Raw genomic sequence first — 24047 nt, 5'->3', positions numbered from 1 at the left:
CGTGAGCCCCTTTCCCGGGCTCGCACAGCCGGGGCCGCTCCGCGCCGCTCCCCCGGGGTCCCGCCGCTGCCCCGCGCCTCCTTCACCCGCCGCGCCGCCAATCCGCTCCCGCCTCCCGCTGCCAGAGCCAATCGGAACCGTGGGGCGTGGCAGCACCGCCCCTCCTGCGAGCGAGGCCACGTGGCGCGAGTGACGTCAACAGGCGGGTGAGCGGCTGGCGCCGCCGCGCCCCCAGGTGGAGCCCCAGAGTACGTCACACCGAGAGGGAATCCCGGGTGACGTAGAGGGGAGCCCCGGAGCTCGCCCCTGATGCTGCCGCCGCGCGGGGTCCCTGTGCCGCTCCCCCAGAGCCCCGCCGCCGCTTCCCGCTGCCTCCCGAGCCCCCTCGGCAGAGGAACGGGACGGGGAGGGACGGGAGGTGCGCGGCAGCTCCCGCCCGACGGCAGCGGCAGAGGAACCCGCTGCTGGGGGCTGTCCGGTGGGCCGGCGGGAGGCGGGGCGGAGAGCAGCGGAGGGGAGAGGAAAGAGGCCCCGCTCGGGGAGGACCGTTAAGCGCCAGATGTTTGGCAGCGGCCGCGGAGGAAGTTGCTGCCGGAGCCCTGAGACCAGCCCGAGCAGCTCCGGAGCAGGCAGGGCCGCACCATGGCCCGCCCGGCTCCCCCGGCAGTACCGCCGCATCCAGGGCCGCTGGCCCGCGGCTCGCTCAGCCTCCACCGCGCCTACTTGCGGAGCCCGCTGGGCCTGCTGCGCCTCGGGCAGCTGGCGCTGGGCGCTGCCTTCTGGGTGACGGTGGCTGCTCACAAGTACGAGGGGGCGGCCCACTTCGCACTCTTCGCTGCCGTCCTGGTCTGGCTCCTCACCCTGGCCCTCTTCGGGCTGAGCCTGCTGGGGCGCTGGACCCTGGTGCCCTGGCTGGGCTCCCGCTGGCTCCTCACCAACCTGGTGCACGACCTGGCGCTTGGAGTGGGGCTCTACGCGGCCGCCACCGGCATCATGGGCTACAAGGCTGGGCGGAAAAGCTACTGCAACCTGCCGGGCTACAGCCAGCACTGCCTCTACGGTGCCTACCTGAGTGCCTCTGTCTGCGGGGGCATCGCCGCCTGCCTGTACCTCTTCTCTGGGCTCTACTGCCTGTCACGACGCTGCCGGGATGAGCGCGACATCATCTGACACCCCACAGCACTCTCCTTCGCCTCACCCGCGGACGGAGTGCAGAGCCCCTCTGGGACAAAGTGACCCTGATGCCTCAACCCCTCCCGGCTGACTGCACCGCGCTTCCTCCGGAGACTCCTGCACAGATGGATGGACAGACAGAGGCCTTCCCCAAGCATGGCTTCTCCTGCATCACACCAAGACAACGTGGAGCTCCAGCCACTGCACAGGCCCCTCTCCCAGCCCTGGACAGATGTTAGCTATTGCAAGTGGAAGGACCAAAGTGGAAAGTCCTTCAGAAGGAAACCAGTTTCTGGGAGCCCTCCAGGGCCCCTGCCCAACTCCCCTGCCCCAGCCTTACAGATGCTGCATGCTCAGGTGGGTGCTCCTATCCCTAGGGGACTGGCCTAGGGGCGCTGAGCAGGGGGCAGTGGTGTGTAGTGGGGTTGGGTAGGTAGAACTGCCTCCCATACAGCCTTCCAGCAGCCCCTTCCCACCATTCCCAACTGCATGGCGCCTCCTCAGTTCTCTAATGGAGGCTCTGATCTCGGCTTTCCCAGCCTGGGCCCCTCCTCCTGTCTGGCCTGAACATGTCTCCCGTCTTGCTGGAGCCCTGCGGATTCAGCCCCTCCTGCTCTGCACTCTGGGAGTGTGGAGACACCCAGGTCCTGCACAGCCTGACCCACTGTCACCCCGGACCCTCGACACGCTGTCCTGCTTGGGGCTGAGCCCGCACAGGACAGCACGACCTCCATCACTGTGGGGTGAGGGGAAGGGAAGGGCAAGCAAGGCCATTGCCTGGTCCAGCATGGGGTTCATACTGCCGCAGGATGGGGATGGCTGACCCTGGGGTTGAAGGGAGCAGGGCACAGGGTTGTTCTCTTCCCCTGCCCTCCTGCAGTGAGGTTCATCGCTCTGAGGCACCAGGGCCCAGCTGTTCCAACCGGGACAAGCACAGCTGCCCCAGTGGCGCTCAAGACTGGCCTGCAGCCCTGCCTGGCTCCATGGCACTTGGTTTATCATCCCAGAAAACTCCTCTCAGGACAATCTGGCTCCATTTTGGGTCTGAACCGCCCGGAGACCATGGTGAGCAGGGTGAGCACAGCAGCATGGCAGCACTGGACTGCTGCTGGCACTGTGGCTGCAGGTGAGCTGGGGCCGGGCACCGTGGGGACACAGTCTGTCCTGGGCACCAGAAGAGAATGTCAGCAGCGGGCGCAGCCCAGCCCTGGATCAGCCTCCGCAGCCCACTGAGTGCCAAGCCCTGAGGAGGCCCTGTGGGGCTGGCTGGAGTGATGGGCAGCCAGAGACTGGGAACGTTTTGAGGAGCAGCACACTGGGGCTGCCCTGCCACAAGCCCTCCTCACCCTGCTTGGGGACAGTTCCTCTCTGTTGCTCCTGGTGTGAGGGGTGATCTGCCCCAGTCTGTTCATAGGCTGAGATCGGCAGGATGGATGTTCCTTACAGTCCCTTCCCTGGTCACAGACTCTGGGTGTTGTCTGGGGTTCCCTGGTGCCCTTTCTGGAGTGAAGAGCAGCAGTCGTGATACTCCTGGGGCTTGGGAGGGTCTGGGGTTGGTGCTGGGTCACCGCTTCCATCATGAGGTGCTGTGTCCCCCCTCATGCTGTGAGCTCTGCCAGCCCCCAGGCCATCTGCCCCTTCCCTGGGCAGGATGTTCTGCCCCCCTCTGTGTCAGGGCTGGTCCCTGACACCTCCTTCCTCTGGTGCAGCCCCTGGCTCAGGCTGCCCAAGGTGCCCAGCAGGGCTTCTGCCACCACAAGTGCCTTTCCCTGCCTGTCGTGCCGGCTCTGTCCCCTCTCCAGCCCCCTCTGCAGTGCCTATGGATTCACCTTCTAAATAAAGCATCACTGGCGCTCACCAGGTGTCGGAGCCTTTCTGCTGGGGTTGGGATCTGTTAGGGACAGGATCTGAGCTGAGATTACCCCTGGTTCTGTAGCCCTGCATCATGGGGCCTCCTGTTTGGAGCCTCTGGTTTAAGCCCAGCCGGTAACTCAGCATCACGCAGCCACTTGCTCACTTCCCCCTTTTCCCCCCTCCAGGCAGGATGGGGAGGAGCATCAAAAGAATGTAAAGCCCATGGGTTAAGATAAGAACAATCCAGTAACAAAAGCATAATACAAAACTATTACTACTAATTATAAGGGGAATAATAATAATGATAAGGGAAATGATAAGGGGAGAAAATATAAAACTAAAAAGGGAAAAACCACAATAAACAAGTGATGCCCAATACTGTTGCTCACCACTACTCAACCTGACTTGAGCAGCGATCTTGGCCCCTGTTTATATACTGGGCATGACGTGCTGTGGTATGGAATACCCCTTTGGCTAGTTTGGGTCAGATGTCCTGTCTCTGCTTCCTCCTAGCTTCCCCTCCTCCCTGGCAGAGCCTGAGACTCAGAAAGTCCTTGACTGGGGTAAACATTACTGAGCAGCAACTAAAACATTGGTGTTATCAGCGTTGTTCTCTGACTAAAAACAAACCACAGCACTGCACCAGCTACTAAGGAGGAGAAAAAGAACTGTTACATCTGAACCCAGGACATGTGGTCAACACATCCTGGTGTGCTCTGGGATCATGAGCAGGATCCCTGGTGCTGAGCCACCCCTCCTGATAGAGAGGCTTAAACTTCTCCCTTGGGGACAGGGGCTGTTCCCTGCCCCTCCAGAGACAGGGCACAGCTTGGTCCTCACATGGGTGCTGAGCACAGGCACTGAGTGTGGCCGCAGGGACACAGTGGGGACAGGATGGAGCTGCGTTCCTATGGGCTTTGTCACTCCAGACTGAAAGGGCTCTCTGTTCCAGGCCTGGGGCACTGCTGGGCAGTCGTGCCCATGCTACTGGGGCTCTGGAGTGCTGGGGGTGAGCTGGGGGCAGCTCCTGGGGCTGTCTCCAGCCCTGGGCTGCACTTTTGGGATGGGGATGAGCCTTGGACCTCTACCTGCAGATGAGGTGTCACCGGCATGGGTCACATGCCCTGTCCTGTACCATAGCCCAGCAACTGGCATAGAGTTAACAAGGTTGCATGGAGTATTATGGGATGGCTTCCCCCCTTTTGCAGTGTATGCAGCTCAGGGTCCCCAGAACACCCTTGGGAGCCAGCAGCCCTGCCCTCCTGCAAGCAGCTGGCAGGATGCCTGTGGTGACTGCGGTGGTGGGAGCAGGACCTGCGGCTCTGCTCTGCAGAACAGTGCCAGTGTAGCCAGGGCTGGGCCACTCTGGGGTCATGGAAAGGCAGTGGATGAGCTGCCAGCCACGCTTATGGGCCTGGGGGCAACCCCCCAGTCCCTCCCAAGGGCCAGTGTGGGGACAGTCTCTGGTCTCTCCCCGTAGAGAGGTTCCCAGCAATGAAGCCCATGGGGGCAAATCCACAGTGCCCTGCACAGCTGAGAGCAGGCCGTGCTGAGACCCAGCCTGGGACGGAGCCCTGGACCAGGAGCTGACCCTCATCAGGACCAGACCTAGGCTGGGACTGAGACCCGTACAGGGAGCAACGCCCAGCCCTAGCCTGGGACCGGACCGAGTCCTGAACCGGACCAGCCCGGATCGGCACCATGCTGGGACCTCGATCAGTCGCAGGTCAGGGACGAGCCCCATGTCCGGACCGCCCCCACCAAACCCGGCCCCACACCCGGGGGCGGGCCCGAGCCGCCGCCGCTTCCGGGACCGCACCGGGACCTCTTCCGCCGCCACTCTCGCGCAGGGGCGGGGTTTCTGCTCCGCGCGTTAAGTTTGGCTCTTCTGATTGGGTGCGTGCTAGCGCCGCGCTGACGTCATGGCGCACCTGGCTGCTTCGCGGAAGCGGCGGGCGGCGTAGGGCTATCCCGGTCCGGCCCGTCCCGGTATGCAGGCGGTGGAGCGGGACGGGGCGGCCGGCAGCCCCGAGGGGGCGGCGGCGGCCGGGGATGCGCCGCTGGAGCTGCCGTCACCGCCGCCCAAGGCCGCAGCCGCTGCTTTCGACCTGCTGGAGCTGGTGCGGAGCTACCGGCGGTTGGAGCTGTACCTGGAGCCGCTGCGGGACGCCGCCGAGGGCGTGCGCTCCCTCCTCCGGTAGGTGCGGGTTGGGCAGAGACCGTCACAGTGGCCTCATGTCCCTCACCCTCCGTCTGCCCCGCAGGTGGCAGCGGCCCTTGTGCTCCCTCCTCGTCTGCCTCGGCCTCAACTTCCTCCTGCTGACCCTGGGCAAAGGTGCGTGTGCGGGGACAGGGCCGGTTCCCTGCCCGGAGCCCCGGGGCTGACGCTGTCCCTCCTCTTCCAGCTGCCTGGTACTCGGTGCTCGCGCTGCTGGTGGTGGTGCCGGCGGTGCTGGGCTACCTGCAGGAGACGTGCCGGGCCCAGCCCTCGGAGCCGGAGCTGGTGCGCAGGAGGTACCACAGCGTGCGGCGGGAGGACCTGCGCAAGGTGCAGCTCTCAAAGCAGGAGGCCATCGCCCAGGTCAAGAGCTTGTGAGTCTCTGGGGCCCCACCACTGTGGGGCTCCTGGGGCTTCTGCAGCCAGGAAGGGTTCTGGGGGTCTGGGTTCACACCAACCTCTGGCTACTGTGGGGTGTGGGGAAGCCAAGGGGTGTGTTTGTGGGGCTTTTCTGTGACTGAGGTCTCGTTTGCAGCCTAATCCAGCTGGAGGGGTTCCTGAGCGGGATGTGCTGCAGCTGCGAGGCAGTGTACCGTGTACTTCACTGGGAGAACCCCACTGTCTCTTCCCAGTGAGTACTATGGGTCAGGCACCCTGTGGCGGTGTCAGTGGGAGGAGAGGCCCAGCCAGGCCTGTGGAGCTGCATTTGATGTGTTTGGTACTTGGAGAGAGCAGGTGGAGATCCAGATGAAGGAAGGAGGGCTTGTGGTGTGCTGTGATTTGCCTTGTCTTGACTGCAGTGTTCTCCTGCTCCTTCTCAGATTTTATGGGGCACTGCTGGGCACTGTCTGTGTCCTTTACCTGCTGCCCCTCTGCTGGGTCCTGGCCATCCTCAATAGCACCCTTTTCCTGGGCAACACCCAGTTCTACCAAGGTAAGAGACTTCCCTGAAAGTGGCCTGTGTGGGATGGGTTGGGGAAAGGCCCTCTGAAGCCAAGTGAGAGCCTCTCCTGATGTGTGTCCTGGCCTGGGTGCTGTTTTCTGCTCTCCTCTATGCTGTGGCAAACCGGCGCTGACACCACAGCTCGTACGTGAGCATTGGCATCCCTCTTGATTCTGACCCTGCTCTGCAGGACATGAAATACTCTCGGTGCCTGTGGCAGTGTATGACACTGTCCTGGAAACGTGCTGTCAGAGGGGAGGAGAGCTGAAGGTGCGCCCTGTTCTGTAGCACATGCTGGAGTGAGATCTCTGACTAAGGCCCCTGCTGTTCTTATCCTGAGCTGGGGCAGATAGTGAGGGGGTTCCTTGCTGCTAACTTTGATGTGTGAGCAGAGGAGGGCTCAGGGTACCTGATAACTGAAGGTTGTATGTGCCACTGTCCCATATTGAGCCCTGGAGATTGGCTCTCGCAGCTGGCTTTTGTGCAGTGGGGCTGGAAGATGGGAAGTGCCACCCCACTCCAGCCGCATTTCCCTCTTACCAGTGATACTGCAGCTCAGGGCCTCAATTGAGCAGTGTGTGGGAGCCAAACCCCTCGAGATCATTCCAGAGCCTGTTGAGCCCCTGCCTGCTGCTGCCCCCCTGGACCGGACCCCCACACCCACCAGCACAGAGGTGAGTTAAGGGCAGGGCTGTCACCTATGGAGTGGGCGTTGAAGGTCACCCTTTGGTCTGACTGTGCCTGTGTCCCTATACCCTCAAACTGCTTCCAGCTGCCAGCTTTGGTGATGGAAGCCTGTGAGCTCCTCCTGAGTTGCTGGGGGGCTGCCCTGCTGCACTGGGGGCTTGGCTCAGTTGTTTTGCTGCATGTGAGGATGTTGTCTGGGGAGGCAGGAGCTCACTTCACCTTCTGGGACTCATGTCTTCTCATGGGGCTGATCCTTTGTCCTGGAACCCACTGCAGAAGTGTAGGCCCACCTTTGGATTGGGTGTGGGCACAGCAGGATGAGCTCTGTGAATCTCTTGCAGGACCTTACCCCTGGCAGTGTGGAGGAGGCAGAGGAGGCAGAGCCTGATGAAGAGTTCAAAGATGCTATTGAGGTTTGAAGCTGGTGGGATTGGGCTGTGCCCGTAGGGCTGCTGGGGTGGGAAGGGATAAGAGCCTCGGTGAGCAAGCTGGGTTCTTGAGGAGGGTGGCTGTGGGGCTGGATGTCTCTGACTCTGTACTGCCTCTCCTCTATCCCATGCTGCGGGAGAAGGAGAACCAGCTGCTGGTCATGGTGAGTACTGCCATGCCAAGGCATGCTGGAGCAGCTGGCAGCCTTTTCCTGGTTTGCCAGCGGCTTGTGGGGATGCCATATGCAGTATCCTGCCTGTTGGGTGCCCATCTCTGGGCTGGGATGCCCTGCAGCACATGAGCATGCCCACAGCCACCCCTCCACGCTGAGCCGGCTCTGCTCTCTGCAGGAGGATGATGAGAGCTCTCAGTGCTCAGCAGATTTTGACCTCAGCCTCCCAGACAACGGTTTTATGAGCAAAAACGAGGTGATCCGCAGCAAAGTGTCTCGCCTCACCGAGCGCCTGCGCAAGCGCTACCCCAGCAACAACTTTGGTAAGGCTCAGGGGAGCTCAGCATTGCAGGGGTTGTGCTGCAGTGGTGACCACTGCATTGGAATGGACGGAGTAGGGATGTACCTGCTAAAGCTGTGTTGACACCTTCAGTGACCTCCCCTCTCCAGGGGGAGGTTATTTCCAGGCTTCCTAGGAGGGACAAAGATGGGAAGGTGCAGCACTATTACCTCTAAGCTGAGGCTTTACAACAGACGTGGGTGTTCCTGTAGCTCATGGTCCTAGGCAGCAGAGCCCTGTCTGAGCTCTGCTTCATTTCTTCCAGGGAGCTGCACTGGCTGTGGAGCCACCTTCTCTGTGCTCAAGAAGAGGGTGAGTCTGCAGCTTCCAGCCCAGCTTGCTGCCTGCTCCTGGGGCAGAGGTGTTGTGTGTGTCTGGCTCACCTTGGCTTTCTCCGGCAGCTCAGGTGGTTGGCCTCAATCACAGCTCAGCAGCAGATGACCTCAGCTAAGTGCTGGGTGTTGTTGCATGCCTAAGGGTGACAGGGATCCCTTCTGCTGTGGAGTCTTTTATCTATTTGCTCCTTTGGAAGCTGCCTCAGGCTAAACCTGTGTGTACTGGAGTAGAAGGCACTTGCTCTGTGCTCTTGTTTAACCTGTTTCCTCTGGCTTGAGAGCTTCCCAATGAAGTAGAGCATAGGTCTGTTTGTAGGAACTAGGGAAGCAAAGCCCACCCCTTTTGTCTTATCTTAATCCCAGTGTGTGATGCTTGGCACACAGTCCCCTGGGCAGTTCTGGAGAGGGGATATCTCTTGTCCCCTCCAGACTGGCACTGATGTCTTCCTGCTGCCTCCCTTTACTCCTGGGTCTGAAATCCCTGGCACTCTCTGGAGCTTGCATCCCTCCAGGGTTACATCATCGGAAGTGATGTAGTGTTCTTAAACCTCCTGGAGCCTCTGCTATTTCAGGCTGGACACAGGCTGCCTGTGATGTTAGAGCACACTTGAATGCAGATCCAGCATGTGAGGCCTGGGTGGTTTGTACAGGTGGTGTTGGCAGATGACTCCTCTGCTGTTGCTGTTGGGGCCCAGGGCTTGCACCCCCTCTCCTTCAGCAGGGAATGCTGTTAGAAGTGCTCTAGCACTGAAGTTTGCCAAGGAGGGCTGGGAATGGGCTTAGAATATTGTCTCACCCCCATCTCTCTCCACAGCGGAGCTGCAGTAACTGTGGGAACAGCTTCTGCTCCAGGTGTTGTTCCTTCAAAGTTCCCAAGGCTGTGATGGGAGCCACAGGTGAGTGGATGGTGGAGGAGGGCAGAGCTCTGCCTGCTGCAGGAGTTTGCCCCAGCCCTGGTGGGACAGGACCTGTTCAGTGCTGCTTGGCTCAGGACAGTGGTGAATGGTTTGCAGCTCTTGGAGCAACTCCGAGAGTTGCCTGGGAGTGGGGAATCCTGTGGTGGGGAAGGGGAGCATCTCTGACACCTCCTTTCCTTTTCAGCCCCAGAGGCTCAGAGGGAGACTGTGTTCGTGTGTGCTCTGTGCAACCAGGTGCTCATCAAGTGACTGCACCAGCCTCAGCCAGCTCCTGGGTCCTGTGCTGCCTGATGCCTGGGCTACTTGGTTCCCAGCATGGCATCACCCTGCCAGAGGCTGCCTGTGCCCACTCCTTCTCCTGCCTGTACCAGCTGGGGGCAGACCAGCCCTCCTTGCCATGCAGCAGGTGCCGCACCAGCTGTGTCTGCGGCAGAGGGGCTGTGCCCCATCCCCATGACTGCCCCATGGCAGCTGCTCCAAGCCCTGGCACTTGCTGTGCCCTTCCACGTGCTTGTCAGGCCCTGTGCCCTGGCTCAGTGGTGGAGGAGCCATCCTTCCCACTTCTGGTCCTGAGTGGGGCAGAATAACCTCAGGGCTCTGTCCCTACCTTTCCCAGCACGGTGCTAGGTGACTGTATTTTAGGGATCAAGTTGGAGCTCTGCATCCATTTAGGATGTCATCTTTGGTCCTGGCTCTGTTCAGCTCCTGCTAGTCACTCCTGTGCTGCTTGGCCTCGCTGCCTGCAGGTTTAATCTTTTCTCCTCCCATGTTTGGCTGTAGAGTAGAGGAGGCAAGAAGGTAAGTTTTGGCCGGGCACTGTGGTCAAATCTCCAGGTGCAGCATCAGAAGAAGCACAATTTGCTGCTCTGTGCACGTAGTGACTGCTGCTTTCTACTACAGATTAATACATAGGTGTATATAGAGAGTGACCAATAAATCTCTTGCCCTCAGCTGGCTCTTGTCTTGTGCCAATGAAAGCTGTTTCAGGTCACCCTGGCAACTGTGCCCTTGGAGGATGGTCATGGAGAAGTGTGTCTCTGCCACTAGCTCCCATTGCTTACTGGGGTTTCCGTCTCCTGTCAGGCTGTGGCCTTGTTTGCCCCTGCTCTGTGCTGTGTGCAGCTGCCCCTCCGTGGCTGTGCCAGGGAGCAGCTCAGCTCTGGCCGGAGCTGTTGTGTTTCCTCTCTGCCTCCCACAGCTGCTCCTTCCCCTGCCCTACCCAGGCGGTGGTCCGGGCAGCTGCCTGCATGCACAAGGATGACCTTTCCCTGCGTGAACAGCAACGCTCCCAGCTATCCCAGGAATGTGACCCTGGCTGCTGTGCAGCTGGGAATGGCCATGGCCTGGGTCCCTGCCAGCCAGCTGCATCTCCCCCCAGCTGGGGGGTCTGGGATGGCCGGTGCTCTTGGGCTGGCATTGGCCAGTGCCCACCAGGCTGTGACACTCACCAGCTCCCTGCCAGTGTGGGAGCTCACATGGGGCAGCCTGAGCTGTCCCTTCAGGCATGGGCTCATAAACATCTTCCTCAAGCTGTGCCCTATGGAAATGTGGGGGAAAGCTGGACTTGGCAGCGATGATGAGTGTCTGAGTTGTGCTGGGAATGCTCCAAGGCCAGGGTGTGTGTGGGGGGCTGGCATGCAGAGAGCCCAGCAGTGCCTGGGGGCAGTGGAGCAGCTGTAATGGTGGGGAGGGGGCTGTGAAGCACCTGAGAGCTGTGGGGTTGTGTTTGTCAGTGAGGGTTTATCTGTAGTAGGGTAACTACTGGTCTGTGGGGGTTGGAGGGGGTGGTGGTGTTGAGCTGTAGAGCTCAGACAGCCGATGGTAGGAGGCAGAGAGAAGTTACTTGTCCTTCTAGAGAAAACACTTGGAGTGAGGAGCACGATGATCTGTGTATGTCTGAACACTCCCTGGAAAGATGCTAATGGCAGGAATACAGAGGGCTACAGATAAAGCTGAGCTGTGGGAGATGGGGTTTATTTGAGCACTCTAAGTTATGCAGTAAAGTGATGTAATTGAGGATGTTTATCCCTGTGGCAGCCTCGCTCTAAACGTATCTTCTAACAGCATCTGGGCTTTTCCCCATTTATTTTCCACATTGGGAAAAATGACTGCCTGCCTCTGTGTGAGGCTGGGTCGGGGCTGGCCATCCTCTGTCCCTTGCTCTTTGCAGGTCAGGCCACGTTCCCTTGCCTAGAGCAGAATGTGAGTGCCCTTTGCTGCTGGAAGGGGTGGCCAGAGGGACCAAGGCCATACCCGAGGGGTGCAGAAGGAGCTGGGATTACCCTGGCATGGGGCAGGTGCCCAGCTGCCTTGTCAGGGTGGGCACAGGCATCCCACAGCCTCAGTTCCCCTCTTGTTCCTGGAGGCTCCCCTGCAGTGGGGCCAGCTCTGGTGTGAAGCCGCGGTGTCAGACAGCCAGGTCTGGGTAAATATCCTGTGGCCACCTTCGTGCCTCCCTCACTTGCTGGATGTGGGAACGTGCTGGGTAAACAGGGCTGCAGTGGGACTGGGGTGGGGGGCAGAGGCAGCCCCTGCTCTCAGGCTCAGGGATCTGAGCCGAGGGGCAGCATCCATCTGCCATCAGAGGGGTGAGGGTGAGCGATGCCCTGGTCCCTGTGCTGCTGGTGCAGGTTGTGGCCCCAGGGAACACTGTGGGAGGTCTGGCAGCCGAGCAGGGCTGTCTGGGACCTGCAGACAGGGCTCTCAGGTGGTACCCAGGTGGGATGTCCAGGGAGGGACTCTGGCCAGGCTGCGGTCTGCCTCTGCCTGCGGTCAGTGCCAGGCTTCTCACATGTACCTCCAGCTCCCAGCACAGGGATCTGTCCCCCACGGTCACAGGGGGATAAACCTCTTCTGTGAACACCCTCAGATCTGGCTGTGGGGCTCCATCCGCAGTGATGCCCCTGTCACCTGTACCCCTTCCATCCTTCTCACCTTGCCACCCTCCCAGGCTCTCTGAAATGGCAGGATGCCTGAGTCTCCAGCAATGCCTGTGACCACTGGGAACCTCATCCCTTGGCTTGGCTGAGCTGCCCAGCCTTAGGCTATGGGCTAGCACTGGTGCCCAGGGTGACCCTGCTACCCCACTCAGTGAGCAGGATCAAGAGCTCCCTCCCATCCTTCCTGGAGTCCTCGAGGGAGCTCCGGGAGGTGGTTGCCCATGAACCACAGGACACAAGCTTTTCTGACGTGGAATAATTTACTGTTGTGTGGATGGGCAAAGGGTGTCTGGTGTGGGTTTTGGTAGGGTTATGGGTGAGAGATGCAGCAGGAGGGGTCTGGGGGGCTTGGAAGTGGACCCCGCACACCCTCAGTGAGCCATGTGAGAGGGGTAGCGGGGGGGGGGGAGCCCAGGCAGGGCTGTCCTGCTCCAGGCTCTTGGTCTCTGGGGACAGTGGGGCAGGAGGGACCTGCCTCAGCTGGGCTGTGTCCCTGCGAAGGTGGGATAACCCAAGGCTGGGGTGTGAGGGCTTGGGATGCTTTGGTGGGCTGGAGGCCTGGGGCATGTCATCAGGGAGCTGGGCAGGGCCACAGGAATGCAGGGCAGGGGACTCAGGCGCAGCCAAGGGGGCCAAGCAGGTACCTTGAGTGCAGGCAAGAGCTCCTGGGGTGCCTGGCAGGGGGCTTGGAAGTAGCCAAGGGTCTGTGGTGCAAACCAGGGCTCACAAGTGTGCACAGTGAGGGTCCTGGTGCAGCCTCAGCTCCTGCCTATGGGCAGGGGTCCTGGGAGCAGAACAGGGGCTCGGGAGGGAGCAGGGTTCCTGGCTGTGGATAGAGGCTCCCACAAACACAAGTGGGAATCCTGGGGGCACAGAGCAGGGTTCGGGGGCACAGCCAAGGGGCTGGGGGGAGCAGAGCAGGGGCCCTTGGGTGCAACCAGGGGTGCAGCGTGGGGCCAGTGCAGAAGTCCTAGGACAGGGCAGGGTGGGCAGAGCCCTAGTGCTGCCCAGCCCCATAGAGCAGGGGGTGGTAGAGGGGGCACGGGTAGGAGAACATGAACTTGACGGCGAATTTCATCTCCTTGTTGTGCTTCTGCCAGGGGTAGACGGCGAGGAGGAGCAGGCGGCTGCCCACCTTGCGGCCCATCACCAGGAAGCTGCCGCTGAGGCTGTCGAGCTGTGGGCAGGGGCAGGCGCCCGCGTTCTTCATGTGCAGCACCATCTTCTTGGTGTCCTTGCGCTTGAGCGGACCCAGCTTCAGCACCTTCTTCTTCTGGGCAGCCACCAGCCGCCGCTCCCCGTTCTCCTCTGTCATCTCCTTAATGCGCATCTTTACCACTGTGTGGGGCAGCAGTGGGGCGTGGTTGGGGGGTGGGGGGAGGAGACTGTGGGTTGCTAGGGTGCTGCCTGGGGGGGTCCAGGCCTGGCACCTCTGCAGGACAGGGTGCACCCTGCCTCTGGGGTGGGATGCAGGAGAAGGGTCTCTGGGGAAGTTACTGTGTGGGGAGGGGAAGGGGCTGTTGGGGGTGTTCAGCATAGGCCCCAGAGACCATCCCAAATGACCCATTCTGCCTATCCCCCCCCCTCCCCGATGTCCTCTGTGGTGCACCCATCCCATGCACACACGGTCCAAGGGGGTCTCCCATGGGGCTGTCCCTGTACAACAGCACCCTCCAGCCAACCCCATCTTGGGACGTCAGAGCTGGCGGAGGCAGCCCTTTGTCTATGGAGTGGCTATGGGGAGGAAAGGGACCCCATCACTCACCAAAGTCACTGGAGCACATCTGCTCCATCATGCCATCTGCCTTGTGCTCCATCTCACACTGGGTGCAGATCTTGGACACTGGTGAGAAACCAGTCACTGTCACAGCTCCCTGCTGCTGACACCAGTCACCTGGACCAGCTCCACAGGGACATTCTGGGAAGCCCCAGCAGCTCCTCTGCTCCCCAGGCAGCTGTGCTGGGCTGATGCAGAGGTCACAGAGCTTTCACTGGCCAGTGTCCCAGCACCACCCCCCAGGAGGGGACAGGGCACAGGGACTCCATCCTGATGCTGGCACTTTGGGGCACAGCAGCAGTGGGGGGGGGGTCCCAGCCTGAAGGGTGTCACAGCCCTTATCCTGACCCTGGGCTGTCATTGGGTGATATTCCCTCCCCTGCCTGAGGACACAGCCACCCTCTGACAGCAGCGCAGGGCTGAGACCTGCAGGTGCAGGATGCAGATGTTCGTTGCTGCTGGGATGGGTCTCAGTGGGAGGAGAGGGATGCAGTTTTGTGGTGGGTTCCCCAGTGGCTTCCATCTCATCCCATGTTCACTCTCAGTGCTGCTCCCATGGCCACGCTGCTCTCCCCTACCCTGGTGCAGCTCTATGCAGGCAGTTGTGTGCCTTCATCCTTGTGCAGCAAGTGGTACCCAGCTAAAGCAGCTAATGCTGCTGGTACTGTGCCCATGCTGCGCCCAGTACTCTGTTTCAAGAGGTGCAAGGATGGGGGTGCATGGGAACACACCAATGGCAGGTGCCCTGCATGCATCCCCAACCCATTACAGTGCCCTTCCTGCTTACCTGGTGGTGGGGTGGCCTTGCTGTTCCCAAACTGGACGGCAATGCAGAGCTCATGGTCGGAGGGGAACTTGCCACAGTGCAGCATCTCAGGCCAGGGAAAGCCATAAGACTCCATGACAGGGGCACAGGAGTCACGCACCACCTCACAGAGGGAGCGGCAGGGGTAGACGGGCCGGTCGAGGCAGACAGGGGCGAAGAGGGAGCAGAGGAAGAGCTGGGTGTCGGTGTGGCACTGCTTGGCGAGCAGGGGCACCCAGCTGCTGGCCTGTTGCTTGACCTCAGCCATGGTCTCATGCTCCAGCAGGTTGGGCAGCCGCATGCGCTTGTAGCCCACGTCGCGGCAGAGCTGCATGTCGGGCGGGATATCGAGGCACTGCGGCTCCCGCCCGTAGAAGCGCCCGTGGGGCAGGCTCTCGGGCTGCCAGCCGTAGTAGTCGTAGTGCTGCCCGCCGCCCGGGGACCCTGCCAGGCACAGCGCCAGCGCCAGCAGCGCCGAGCCCGGTACCCCCGGGGAGCCGCCTGCCCGCGGCATCGCCGCTGCCTGCCGCGCGGGACCGGGATGGGACGGGACGGGAGCGGGTCGGTGGCTGCCGGCTCCCTTAGCGCCTCCCACACTCGCCGCCCTTTCTAAGGAACCCGGGGAGGCCTCACCGGCAGCCAATCTGCTCCGGCTGCAGGGCCCCCCCGGGGCTGGCCCCCGGCCCCACGCCAGCCTGCCCCGACGGCCACCCCGCTGCCGCCGCTTGCCCTCCTGCCCAGCGGCCCCAGCCCTCCCTCCTCGGGCAGGAGCCGCTGCGTGTCTCACACCCCCCTCCCGGGACCCCCTGCACTCAGCCCCTCAGCTCATCCCAACTCTGTGTGCCCCGGGGTGATGCCCTCCAGAGGGGCTCGCCTGCCTCATGGGGGTGTGTTGTGGGTGCAAGGTGTCCCTGTTATCCACAACCCCTCTGCCCCTGTCCCACCTGGCACCGCAGGCATGCCCTGGCATGGGGCAGGGGATCCTCTTCCTTCTCTCTGCCCTGCCCATTGTCTCTTGGACCCTATGGGATATGGGTCTGGGGATGCTTGGGATGCAGTGGCTGGAGAAGCAGGTCACCTGGAGGCTTCATGTTGCAGCACTGGGAGCAGCTGGGGTACCCATGTACCAGGTGCCATGTGTGGCATCAATGCCAAAGCAATGCCGTGGGCACAAGGTCATTATTCCTTGGGAATGACCGTGGTCTGCTGCGCACAGGTGTAGCTGGGGTTACACCTCCCAGCAAAGGACTTGTACCCAGGCTCTGCTGCTTCCCCACAGACAGAGCTGGACCCTGAGTGGGGTGAGGGTCCTGCCGGGGCCACATTCCCCTGTCTCCTTGGATGTGGGCTGGGCCGGGCCGGGGGTGCAAGGCTCGAGACCCCATTAGAAACTCATTTGTCTGCAGGGGTTATCTGGGGCACCCCTTCCCCTTCCCATGATCGATGCCCCTGCCTGGCCAACGAGCTCTGGGCTGCCTCTGGCCCCTGCCTGCTGGATAAGACAGCTCTGTTAATGGGCGACAGAGCAAACAGCCGGGTGCAGACAATGATAGCAGCTGCCCTTTGCTCCGGGCTGGGGGCAGGAGCCGTCCCCCCAGCCCTGGTGGGATCCATTTGCACTGGGGCTGTGCTGGGAACCTCACCCACACAACCTGCGCTTGCCTGCAGCCTGCCCGTGCCCTCCGTGCTGGGCACAGTGCCCATTACTGCATTGCCCAGTGATGCTTGCTGCCAACCCGAGGGTGAGCTGAGCTCATCGCACCCCGGCCAAGCCCCGGAGATGGCACCATTAATGTGTAACTGCAGGGAAGCATGATAAGATAGAGCTGCCCTTTATCAGGGCTGCCCGGTAGCAGGAGGGAGGGTGCTGGAAGCATCAGGCTGTCACTGGCAGGAATGAGATTGCCTGGAGATAAATGCCAATAGAAAATAGCTAATCTGTGATGGATGGGCTTGGGCAGGGTGTAATTGCCATGGGAGCTGGGCTGGGAAGGGGCTGGTGAGGCTGAGAGGTGGAGGTAGAGGAAGCCTGCATGTGTGGGATGGAGCTGTCAGTGTGCAGGATGCCAAGCACACCTTGCTTTGTCTCAGCTCTGTCCCCACACTGTCCCCACAGCATTGCCAGCACTGCTGCTGTCCTGCTCTTGGCCATGGACCAGGTCCTGGCTCCCAGCCTACCCCAGCCACCCGGTGCAGCCCCCAGCACCTACAGACTGTCCCAGGAAGGTGCTGGGGTGCTGAGCACCCTGTGCCAGCTGGCACCCCACCAGATGAAGGGATGAAGGTGAGGGGTCTGAGAGGGAGTGAGAGGTTCCCTGCCAGCTCGCCTGGTGCCCCCATCTGTAACAATGCCTTCGTTAGAGCCACTGAGTCACCTCCTGGCAGCATGGCCGTGCTGGGGAGAGCAGGGCTGGCCCCAGGAGAGGGATGTTCACCCTCTGCTCCCACCCTGCCATGTGTCCTGGCATACTTGTCCCCAAGCTGAGCCTGCGCCTCTGCTCTGAGGGGTCCCTGCTGCACCCCCACCCCTGCTGCACCCCCACCCCTGCTGCTTCCTTAACCCTTTGCCACCCAGGATGTCCTAGGGAAGGTAGATCTTAGGTGCACACTGGGGATGGGGATGATCATAGGGCAGCTGGAGCTGGCACCTTTCCCTGTGTCCTGCCTGCGCAGGCTGCTCCAGTGCCGCATCCCCGTCCTGCATCCGCACAGCCGGCTGGGAGACTGACACTTGTGCCTGTCACTCCGGGGAGCTGGCTGTGTCACCGCCTGTGTCACCTTTCACAGCAGCGAGGCCGGAACCAGGACCATGGGGGCTGCCCCCTCTACAGTGGGGGCCTCGGGGATGGCCAGCCAGGGTGGCATGGTAAGGACATCCCCTGGGGGTGCCCCCTCACCACTTTGGGCCCTCCCCAGGGACCTGTGCCTGGCTGTAGCCCAGAGCAGATCTATGCTGCAGATCTGTGCCCGCCGGGAGCCAGGGGAGATGGAGGCTCCTGGGAAATGAGATGTTGAGCAGAGTCCTGGTTGGCTGTTTCCATCATGTCCCAGTTCCCTCTGCCACTGCAGCTTTGAGCACTGCCAACCTTGTTTCTGCAGGCAGAGATGCATCCCAAGGGTCTGGGTGGGCTGGGTGGACTATGTGGGCTCCCTCCCTGCTCCCATCCTCCTCTCCTCCCCATCATCTTGTCTCTCCCGTCCTTTCATCCTCCCTGTTCCAACCCCATTCCATGCTCCTGGGACTCCCAGGCTGCGTCACTGCTGGGTTTAGTATGCCCCCACTGCAGAGCAGGGACCCTCGGTGAGGGGATGGGACAGCATGCCACTACTGGCTATGGAGGGACACAGACCCCAGGGATGTGCCCCCACCCCTGGGGGAGGCTGGGGCACGACTGGGAGGGGCTCGGTGGGGCCGGGTCCGTAGTGGCTGTGGGGTGGGCAGCGGGCAGGGCAGCGGTGTCTGTGCACTCACCCTGCACCCACACAGCCCCAGGAATGCGGCTGGCAGCGCTCCCGGCCCAGCTGCAGGCAATGGCAGCCCCGGCGCAGTCCCGGCCCCCCCGGCACCTCCTGCACACAGACCCCTGTTCGATGGCGGCACCCTCCGGCCTGGCCCCCACCGGGGCAGGAAAGGGGCACGTCCCTTGTGGGGACTCCTCTCAGCCCTCTGCCCCACCAGGGTGGTGGGAAAAGCCACCCGTGTCTGCTCCCAGCACAGCCCCATCCCGGGTGGGGGCAATCCCTGCAGAGCCCCAGCTCCCAGCCTGCACCTTTGCCAAAGCTGGACCTTGGCACTATGCTCTGAAACAACATCCCCCTCTGCTTGCAGGATGCTGTGTCCCCCCATGCACTCCTGTGGGGCACCCTCTGTGGGGTATCCCAGTGCAATGGGGTCCTGTCACCACCAATTGGGATGGGCACAGATGGGTGTGGCAGTGCTGCAGGTGCCACTTAGCACCTCAGGGTGCCCAGGCTGCAGGATCAGCTTGGGGCACTCTCCTTGTCCTGTTGAAGGAGCAGGCTGGGGCACTAAGAGCTGTTTTCAGGGGCTCCCAGTGTGGGAGAAGTGCCCCCCCCGTACTGGTGTACACACCTGGTTTCTCCCAGGAAAGGTTATCAGCTGATCACCTTGCCCTGCTTTGTCTGTGTGCCTCCCAAATGTCACCGTTGTCCTCACTGGGGTGGTGAGCTCATGCTCCCTCCCGTTAATGAGAGCTCCCCCCGTGCCCTGTGAAGTAGCTGCCAGGACCTGGCCTTGTCATGGCCCCTTTGAAGTGGAGCCAGAGCCACTGACAGGCCTGGCAGGCTTGGGAGGGGGCTTGGCATGCAGTGGGTGCAGGATGGGACCCCAGGGGTCAGTCCCAGGCTGGTTGCAGGGCTCCATGGCCCTCAGGCACCATGCTGGGACTCCAGGGAGGGTCAGGGTGCTGGGACAGAGTGCAGCGCTATGCTCCTGGGGACATCCTCTGGTCCTGACCTGGGAGCCAGGTGCAGGGGCTGGACCAGGGGCACTGCTGGGCATGGATGACTCAGTGTGAGGGATAAAGGCACACTGGCTGTGTGGGGCTGGCCATAGGGCCCCAAGTATGCCCCATGCCTGTTCTGTGGGTCCATGGGCATGGCATGTTGTGGCACAGACAGCAGCCTGTCCACTCTGCATGGAAACCAACAGGGTCTGTCCCTGCTCTGGTTAAAACTGCCCATGGAGGTGCACCCTGCATGGAGGGGCTGGCAGGTCCTGGTGGGCTCTGGAGATGCTGCAGGCATCACAGGGAGGGCCAGGGGCTGTGCAGTGGTGAGCACTGTGGAGCAGGTCCAGGCTGTCCAAGCCCTGCTTGACACTGGGCAAAGCTTGCTCCTGGGTCATGCGGCTGGCAGAAGGTGGCTGCCCATGGTGGGGTGACGATGTCCCACCAAAGAACACATGCTCTAGTGGTGCAGACAGCAGCTCCATGGCTTGTGAGGCAGCAGGAGCCCAGAACTGAGGGTCTGGATCTTGGGCTGAGCTGGTGCAGCCAGAGAAGAGCCCTTCCTTGGGCAGCAGGGTAGAGCCGGGGTGTCAGTGTACCCCCGGCTGCTCTTGGCCCCTCACTGCAGAGTGGAGAGCAAACTCCATCTCCTGGCAGGCACAGCATTGCCATGGTAACTGGCAGGGCCCTGCCAGGCGGGCAGGGAGTCCTGACGTGCTGGTGACACACCACACGGGAAGGGGCCGGAATGAAGGGCCTGGGCTTGGGGGCATGCGGGGACACGCTCGAGTGTGTGAGCACATGGATGTGTGCCTGGGTGCGTGTGGGGGGTGCAGGCAGGTGTGGGCAGGCAGTGCATGCACGAATACCTTCATCCATGTACATGCACGTGTGTGCACACGGGAGAGTTCACCCCTGCCCCGAGGGGGCTCCTTTGGCTCTGTGGCACTCTCTGGGCAGGGCGCACCCCACTGCTGCGGGGTGTGTGCTGGCAGGCCTGCTCTGAACCATGGGAGCAGCAGGTTCCCCTGAAAGCGATGGGATCTGTAGCTTTGTCTGCTGGAAGATGAGCCCTGTGACTTGGATCCCTGCCTGCACATGTGCTTTTGTCCCTTGGTCACAAACCCTGCTACACTCCAGAGTATTGGGGTTCCCCACCAGCCTCCACAGGGCTCTGCCTCTGTTTGCTCTGCCCGAAGCCTGTGCTGGTGCTCAGGGGAGGGAGCAGGAGGCAGACGATGCTGTTTCATCAAGGTCCCTGTGTTCTGTGTTAGCAGCCTGGGCAGACGTGCTGGCAGGGCCCCACACTGCCTCCAGCAGCGCCCAGGTGTTGAGGGAAGGGCTGGCTGCTCTCCCGCACGATGAGGGCCCTGTGCCCAGCTACCGCATCCCTCCTCCTTCACCACGGACCCAGCTGTGAGCCCCCCCTCCTTCCCCTCTCAGGAGAGCCTCTGTTCCCCCTGTTTGGCATTTCTCTGGCTCTAATTGAGCTGTCAATGGGCAGAGATAACAGAGAATTCGTTAGCTCTGCTCTTTGATGTCTGTCTGCACTGTGATCGCAGCTCCCGCTCCAGAGCCCAGTGCCAGCTGCAAATCCTTCGCAAACAAACAGCTTCAGAGGAGGCCTCTTGGCAAGGCTGGCTTCCAGCCCCACGGCGGGCCCGCCGGGTCTCCACCGGGCCAGCCCCACGGTCCCCCAGGGCCCCTGCTACCCCAACACTTCCCCACAGGGACCTACAGCCGCATCCCCTGGGCAGCCGGGCCCCAGTCCCCGCAGTGGCTCCCGGACCCCCGGGACAGAGAGCAGCAGTGTCCCTCCTCGAGCTCCCTGCTGCGTGAGCCGGACTCCGGTACCGCTGTCCCTAGCAGCTGGGCCGCGTCCTCCAGGGGCTCCGTGCCGGTAGCGGCGGGCGCCCATCCCCGGCGCCTCGGGGCGGGCCGTGGCGGGCCGGGCGGCTGCGCACACGGGGCGGCCGGGCCCGCCTCCGCCGCTCTGCACGGCAGCACCGCGGACAGCGCCAGTCCCGCCGCACCGCCCGGCACGGCCCCGGGGACAGCGCCGGTTCCCCCGGCACAGCCCAGCCCGGCCCGGGCCCCCCCACGCCATGGCCACGGAGGTGGGTGCGCGGCAGCACGGAGCGCGGGGACCACCCTGCAGCGGGGCTGCCGGTGCCGGCTGCGGCGAAGCCCCCCCGCTCTGCCCTCCCGTACCCGCGGACACTGGGGAAAGGGGGCAACGTGGGATGCGCTTGTGCTGGGGGGCAGCGCTGGGGCTGGGGTCGGCGTGGGGTGAGCTGGGGGTGGTGTGGGGCTGGGAGGGTGCGTGGTCTGTGTGCACAGAAAGGCCAGTGTGGATGTGGGGTGTCCTGAGGAGCAGGGGTACGGGTGGGTGAAGGGTGTGAAGGGTGCCCTTGCTGGAGGGAGCAGGTGAGTCTGGGTGGGGTATCCCGGGAAAAGGGGGGGCTGTGGGGTTGGGGGTCCCTCTCTCATGTGCCGTGGGTAGGACCCTTGACAGGGACAGTGTGTGTGGGGCACACAGCAGTCGGTGGCCCCATGTCAGCCAAAGGGAAGCACAGGGTGGGGTCTGAGACGCGCCCTTGGCGCTTCCCCTCCTCCAGCTCCTCAAGACTGCGCCGGGGCTGGCGTGGTTCCTCACTACCCGTGGGGTGCCGGGGCTGGGCTGAGCGCCTGCGGCCGGGGCTGCCGATGCCTGTTGTGCTGCCGCCCCGCTGCAGCCGCCGCCCGCCGCGCTGCTGCTGCTGCTGCAGCCCCGCTGCCAGCCCCCTGCGCCTGCCCGGCTCGCTCCCATCCTGCCTGGGAGCTGCTGCGGGGCTGTGTGCTGGGGACAGGGGCTGCCCCCTTCCGGGGCCGTGGCACACCAGAGAACACACACCCATGCGTTCAGGGGCCGGTGCAGGCGAGGCCAGGCACCAGCAGGGAGCACATGCGCTTGCCCATGCTCCAAGTGAGGGGCTACCGTGGCATCCTCCCCTTGCCACCTTCCTCCCCTCACCTGCGGCCTCGCACCTCCAGAACTGAGCTGTGCTCACAGCACGACACAGCCTGTGCTGCGGGTTCCCTGTTTGGACGTGTGTGAGCCTGCAGCCCCTGACAATGGGGGAATAGCACTGCCCTTCAGCAGGGATGCCTGGCACCCCACGGCTGCAGACCCCACCTCACCCCGATGCCCTCCCCAGGTTCACAGCCTGCAGGAGCTGCGGCGCAGTGCATCTCTGGCCACCAAGGTCTTTGTGCAGCGGGATTACAGCGATGGGACCACGTGCCAGTTCCAGACAAAGTTCCCTCCTGAGCTGGAGAGCCGGGTAGGGAGCAAGGCAGGCTGACAGGGTGGGGGGTGCCCTATGCTGGTGCCCTACTGGGACTTGGTGGGGAGAGGGGTCTGAGGGCATGGGGTCTCCACAGGATGTTTGTTGCATGGCTCTGGGCCATCTGATGCTGCTGGGTCCATGCAATCACAACAACCTTGTCCCGTCTGCAAGGGCTTGGGTGCTCCTGAGCACCAGGAGGCTCTGGTGAAGGGCAGAAGGTGGGTAGAGGCTGGGGAGCTGAGGCATCAGCTGGGAAGCTCCCCTTGGGGATGGGGACAGGGTCAGCCTCTGGCCAGACTCCTCTTTACCCTGGTTTCTGCTCTAGATCGAGCGGCAACTCTTTGAGGAAACAGTGAAAACCCTTAATGGCTTCTATGCTGAGGCGGAGAAGATTGGGGGCAGCTCCTACCTGGAGGGATGCCTGGCCTGTGCCACTGCCTATTTCATCTTCCTCTGCATGGAGACGCACTATGAGAAGGTGCTGAGGTTCAGGGGAGGGCTCAGGGATGGGCATGGCTGCAGGCCTGGCGGTGGGCACAGGGAGCAGGGGGCCTGGAGGGTAGAGCAGGCAGTGGTGCTGGCAGACCCTGAGGGTCCCTCCGTGTGCTGGCAGGTCCTGAAGAAGATCTCCAAGTACATCCAGGACCAGAACGAGAAGATCTATGCACCACGGGGGCTGCTGCTCACTGACCCCCTGGAGCGTGGCATGAGGGTCGTATCCTCTGGACAGCGGGATGCTGGGGGATGACAAGGGCGAGGGGTGGGGGGACACTGCAGTGTGTGCTGGGCCATCGGGCTTGCCTATCTCACCAATGATCCTTAGCAGGGCCCAGATTGAGATCTCCATCTACGAGGACCGGTGCAGCAGCGGCAGCTCCAGCAGTGGCAGCTCCAGCAGCAGCAGCAGTGGGGGGGGTGGCGGGGCTGGGGGCCGGTGACTGGCAGGGGGTCCCTGCAGGGACTCGTACTGCCGGGACAGTGGTCTGTCCGAGCTCCGCAGGCTGCACTACCAGAGCACCCGCTTCTGAGCCCCGGGAGAGCGGGAGGGGGGGGCCGGGGGCTCCCACCCCTGTTTGCTCTGTGCCCCCCACAGCAGCTCTGCCCCTGCTCAGACCCACTGCGGGCAGGGGCTGGTGCTGGCACATCCCAGGTGCTTCCCACTGAGAGAAACTGGTGCCAAGGAGCTGCTGCAGCCTGCTGAGTGCTCGCTGTTGCTGCCTCTGCCCCAAGTGAAGGAGCTTGCCTGGCTATGTAAGGAGTGCTCTGTGTGTCATGCATCAGGGAGCAGCAGGATTGGTAAAGCCCCATGCATCACTAAGAGGGGGACATGCACTTATCCCTAATCCCATGGGCACTGTAAGCCCTTGCTGCACCCCTCTCTGGGGTGTCCTGCACTTCCAGCTGCGGGGTAAGGCTCAGCTGCTGTGTGCCCAGTGCCCAGTGTGCCTGGCAGAGCCCTGGTGCTGCTTCATCTGCAAGATGGTGCCATGCATTCGCCCCAGCCCTGCCCCACACACTGCCCATTGCTGCTCACAGCCCTGGCCAGGTGCCTTCAGCCATCTGGTAGCAGTGTTCTTGCCAGTACCGTCCTTCAGCACTACCCATGACACTGAGCATTTGCTTCTGCCCCCTGCCTGATCCAGTGCCATCCCCAGCTGCA

General features: G+C 62.4%; 4 protein-coding genes across 6 annotated transcripts; 3 read left to right on the top strand and 1 right to left on the bottom strand.

Moving 5' to 3' along the window:
• Positions 1-25: 25 nt before the first annotated feature.
• Positions 26-3030, top strand: MARVELD1 (MARVEL domain containing 1). The gene is made up of 2 exons (XM_031044702.2): positions 26-1530; positions 1713-3030. The coding sequence occupies exon 1, from the start codon at positions 643-645 to the stop codon at positions 1168-1170; it is 528 nt and encodes a 175-aa protein (XP_030900562.1). The 5' UTR covers positions 26-642; the 3' UTR covers positions 1171-1530; positions 1713-3030.
• A 1916-nt stretch (positions 3031-4946) lies between these two features.
• Positions 4947-10018, top strand: ZFYVE27 (zinc finger FYVE-type containing 27). Of its 2 annotated transcripts, none has more exons than XM_034062479.1 (11): positions 4947-5224; positions 5292-5362; positions 5433-5619; positions 5781-5876; positions 6067-6179; positions 6732-6862; positions 7217-7288; positions 7655-7799; positions 8082-8128; positions 8966-9047; positions 9253-10018. In XM_034062479.1, the coding sequence occupies exons 1-11, from the start codon at positions 5019-5021 to the stop codon at positions 9315-9317; spliced, it is 1215 nt and encodes a 404-aa protein (XP_033918370.1). In that variant the 5' UTR covers positions 4947-5018; the 3' UTR covers positions 9318-10018. The 2 variants fall into 2 exon arrangements, with proteins under 2 accessions (XP_033918370.1, XP_033918371.1); XM_034062480.1 differs by having other exon boundaries at positions 4947-5228.
• Positions 10019-12930: 2912 nt separating this feature from the next.
• SFRP5 (secreted frizzled related protein 5) lies at positions 12931-15112 on the bottom strand. The gene is made up of 3 exons (XM_034062371.1): positions 14572-15112; positions 13773-13850; positions 12931-13345 (listed from the first exon to the last, which is right to left on the bottom strand). The coding sequence occupies exons 1-3, from the start codon at positions 15101-15103 to the stop codon at positions 13005-13007; spliced, it is 951 nt and encodes a 316-aa protein (XP_033918262.1). The 5' UTR covers positions 15104-15112; the 3' UTR covers positions 12931-13004.
• A 2247-nt stretch (positions 15113-17359) lies between these two features.
• GOLGA7B (golgin A7 family member B) lies at positions 17360-23325 on the top strand. 2 transcript variants are annotated; one of them, XM_034062555.1, is made up of 5 exons: positions 17360-17455; positions 22256-22381; positions 22713-22865; positions 23001-23102; positions 23221-23325. In XM_034062555.1, the coding sequence occupies exons 1-5, from the start codon at positions 17399-17401 to the stop codon at positions 23323-23325; spliced, it is 543 nt and encodes a 180-aa protein (XP_033918446.1). In that variant the 5' UTR covers positions 17360-17398. The 2 variants fall into 2 exon arrangements, with proteins under 2 accessions (XP_033918446.1, XP_033918445.1); XM_034062554.1 differs by lacking the exon at positions 17360-17455 and adding an exon at positions 21164-21175.
• The last annotated feature ends 722 nt before the right edge of the window (positions 23326-24047 follow it).

This window comes from Melopsittacus undulatus, chromosome 4, assembly GCF_012275295.1.
Source record: "Melopsittacus undulatus isolate bMelUnd1 chromosome 4, bMelUnd1.mat.Z, whole genome shotgun sequence".
Classification (NCBI taxonomy): domain Eukaryota; kingdom Metazoa; phylum Chordata; class Aves; order Psittaciformes; family Psittaculidae; genus Melopsittacus; species Melopsittacus undulatus.
The sequence above is the reverse complement of the archived record's forward strand: the minus strand, read 5'-3'. Positions and strand labels throughout refer to the sequence as shown.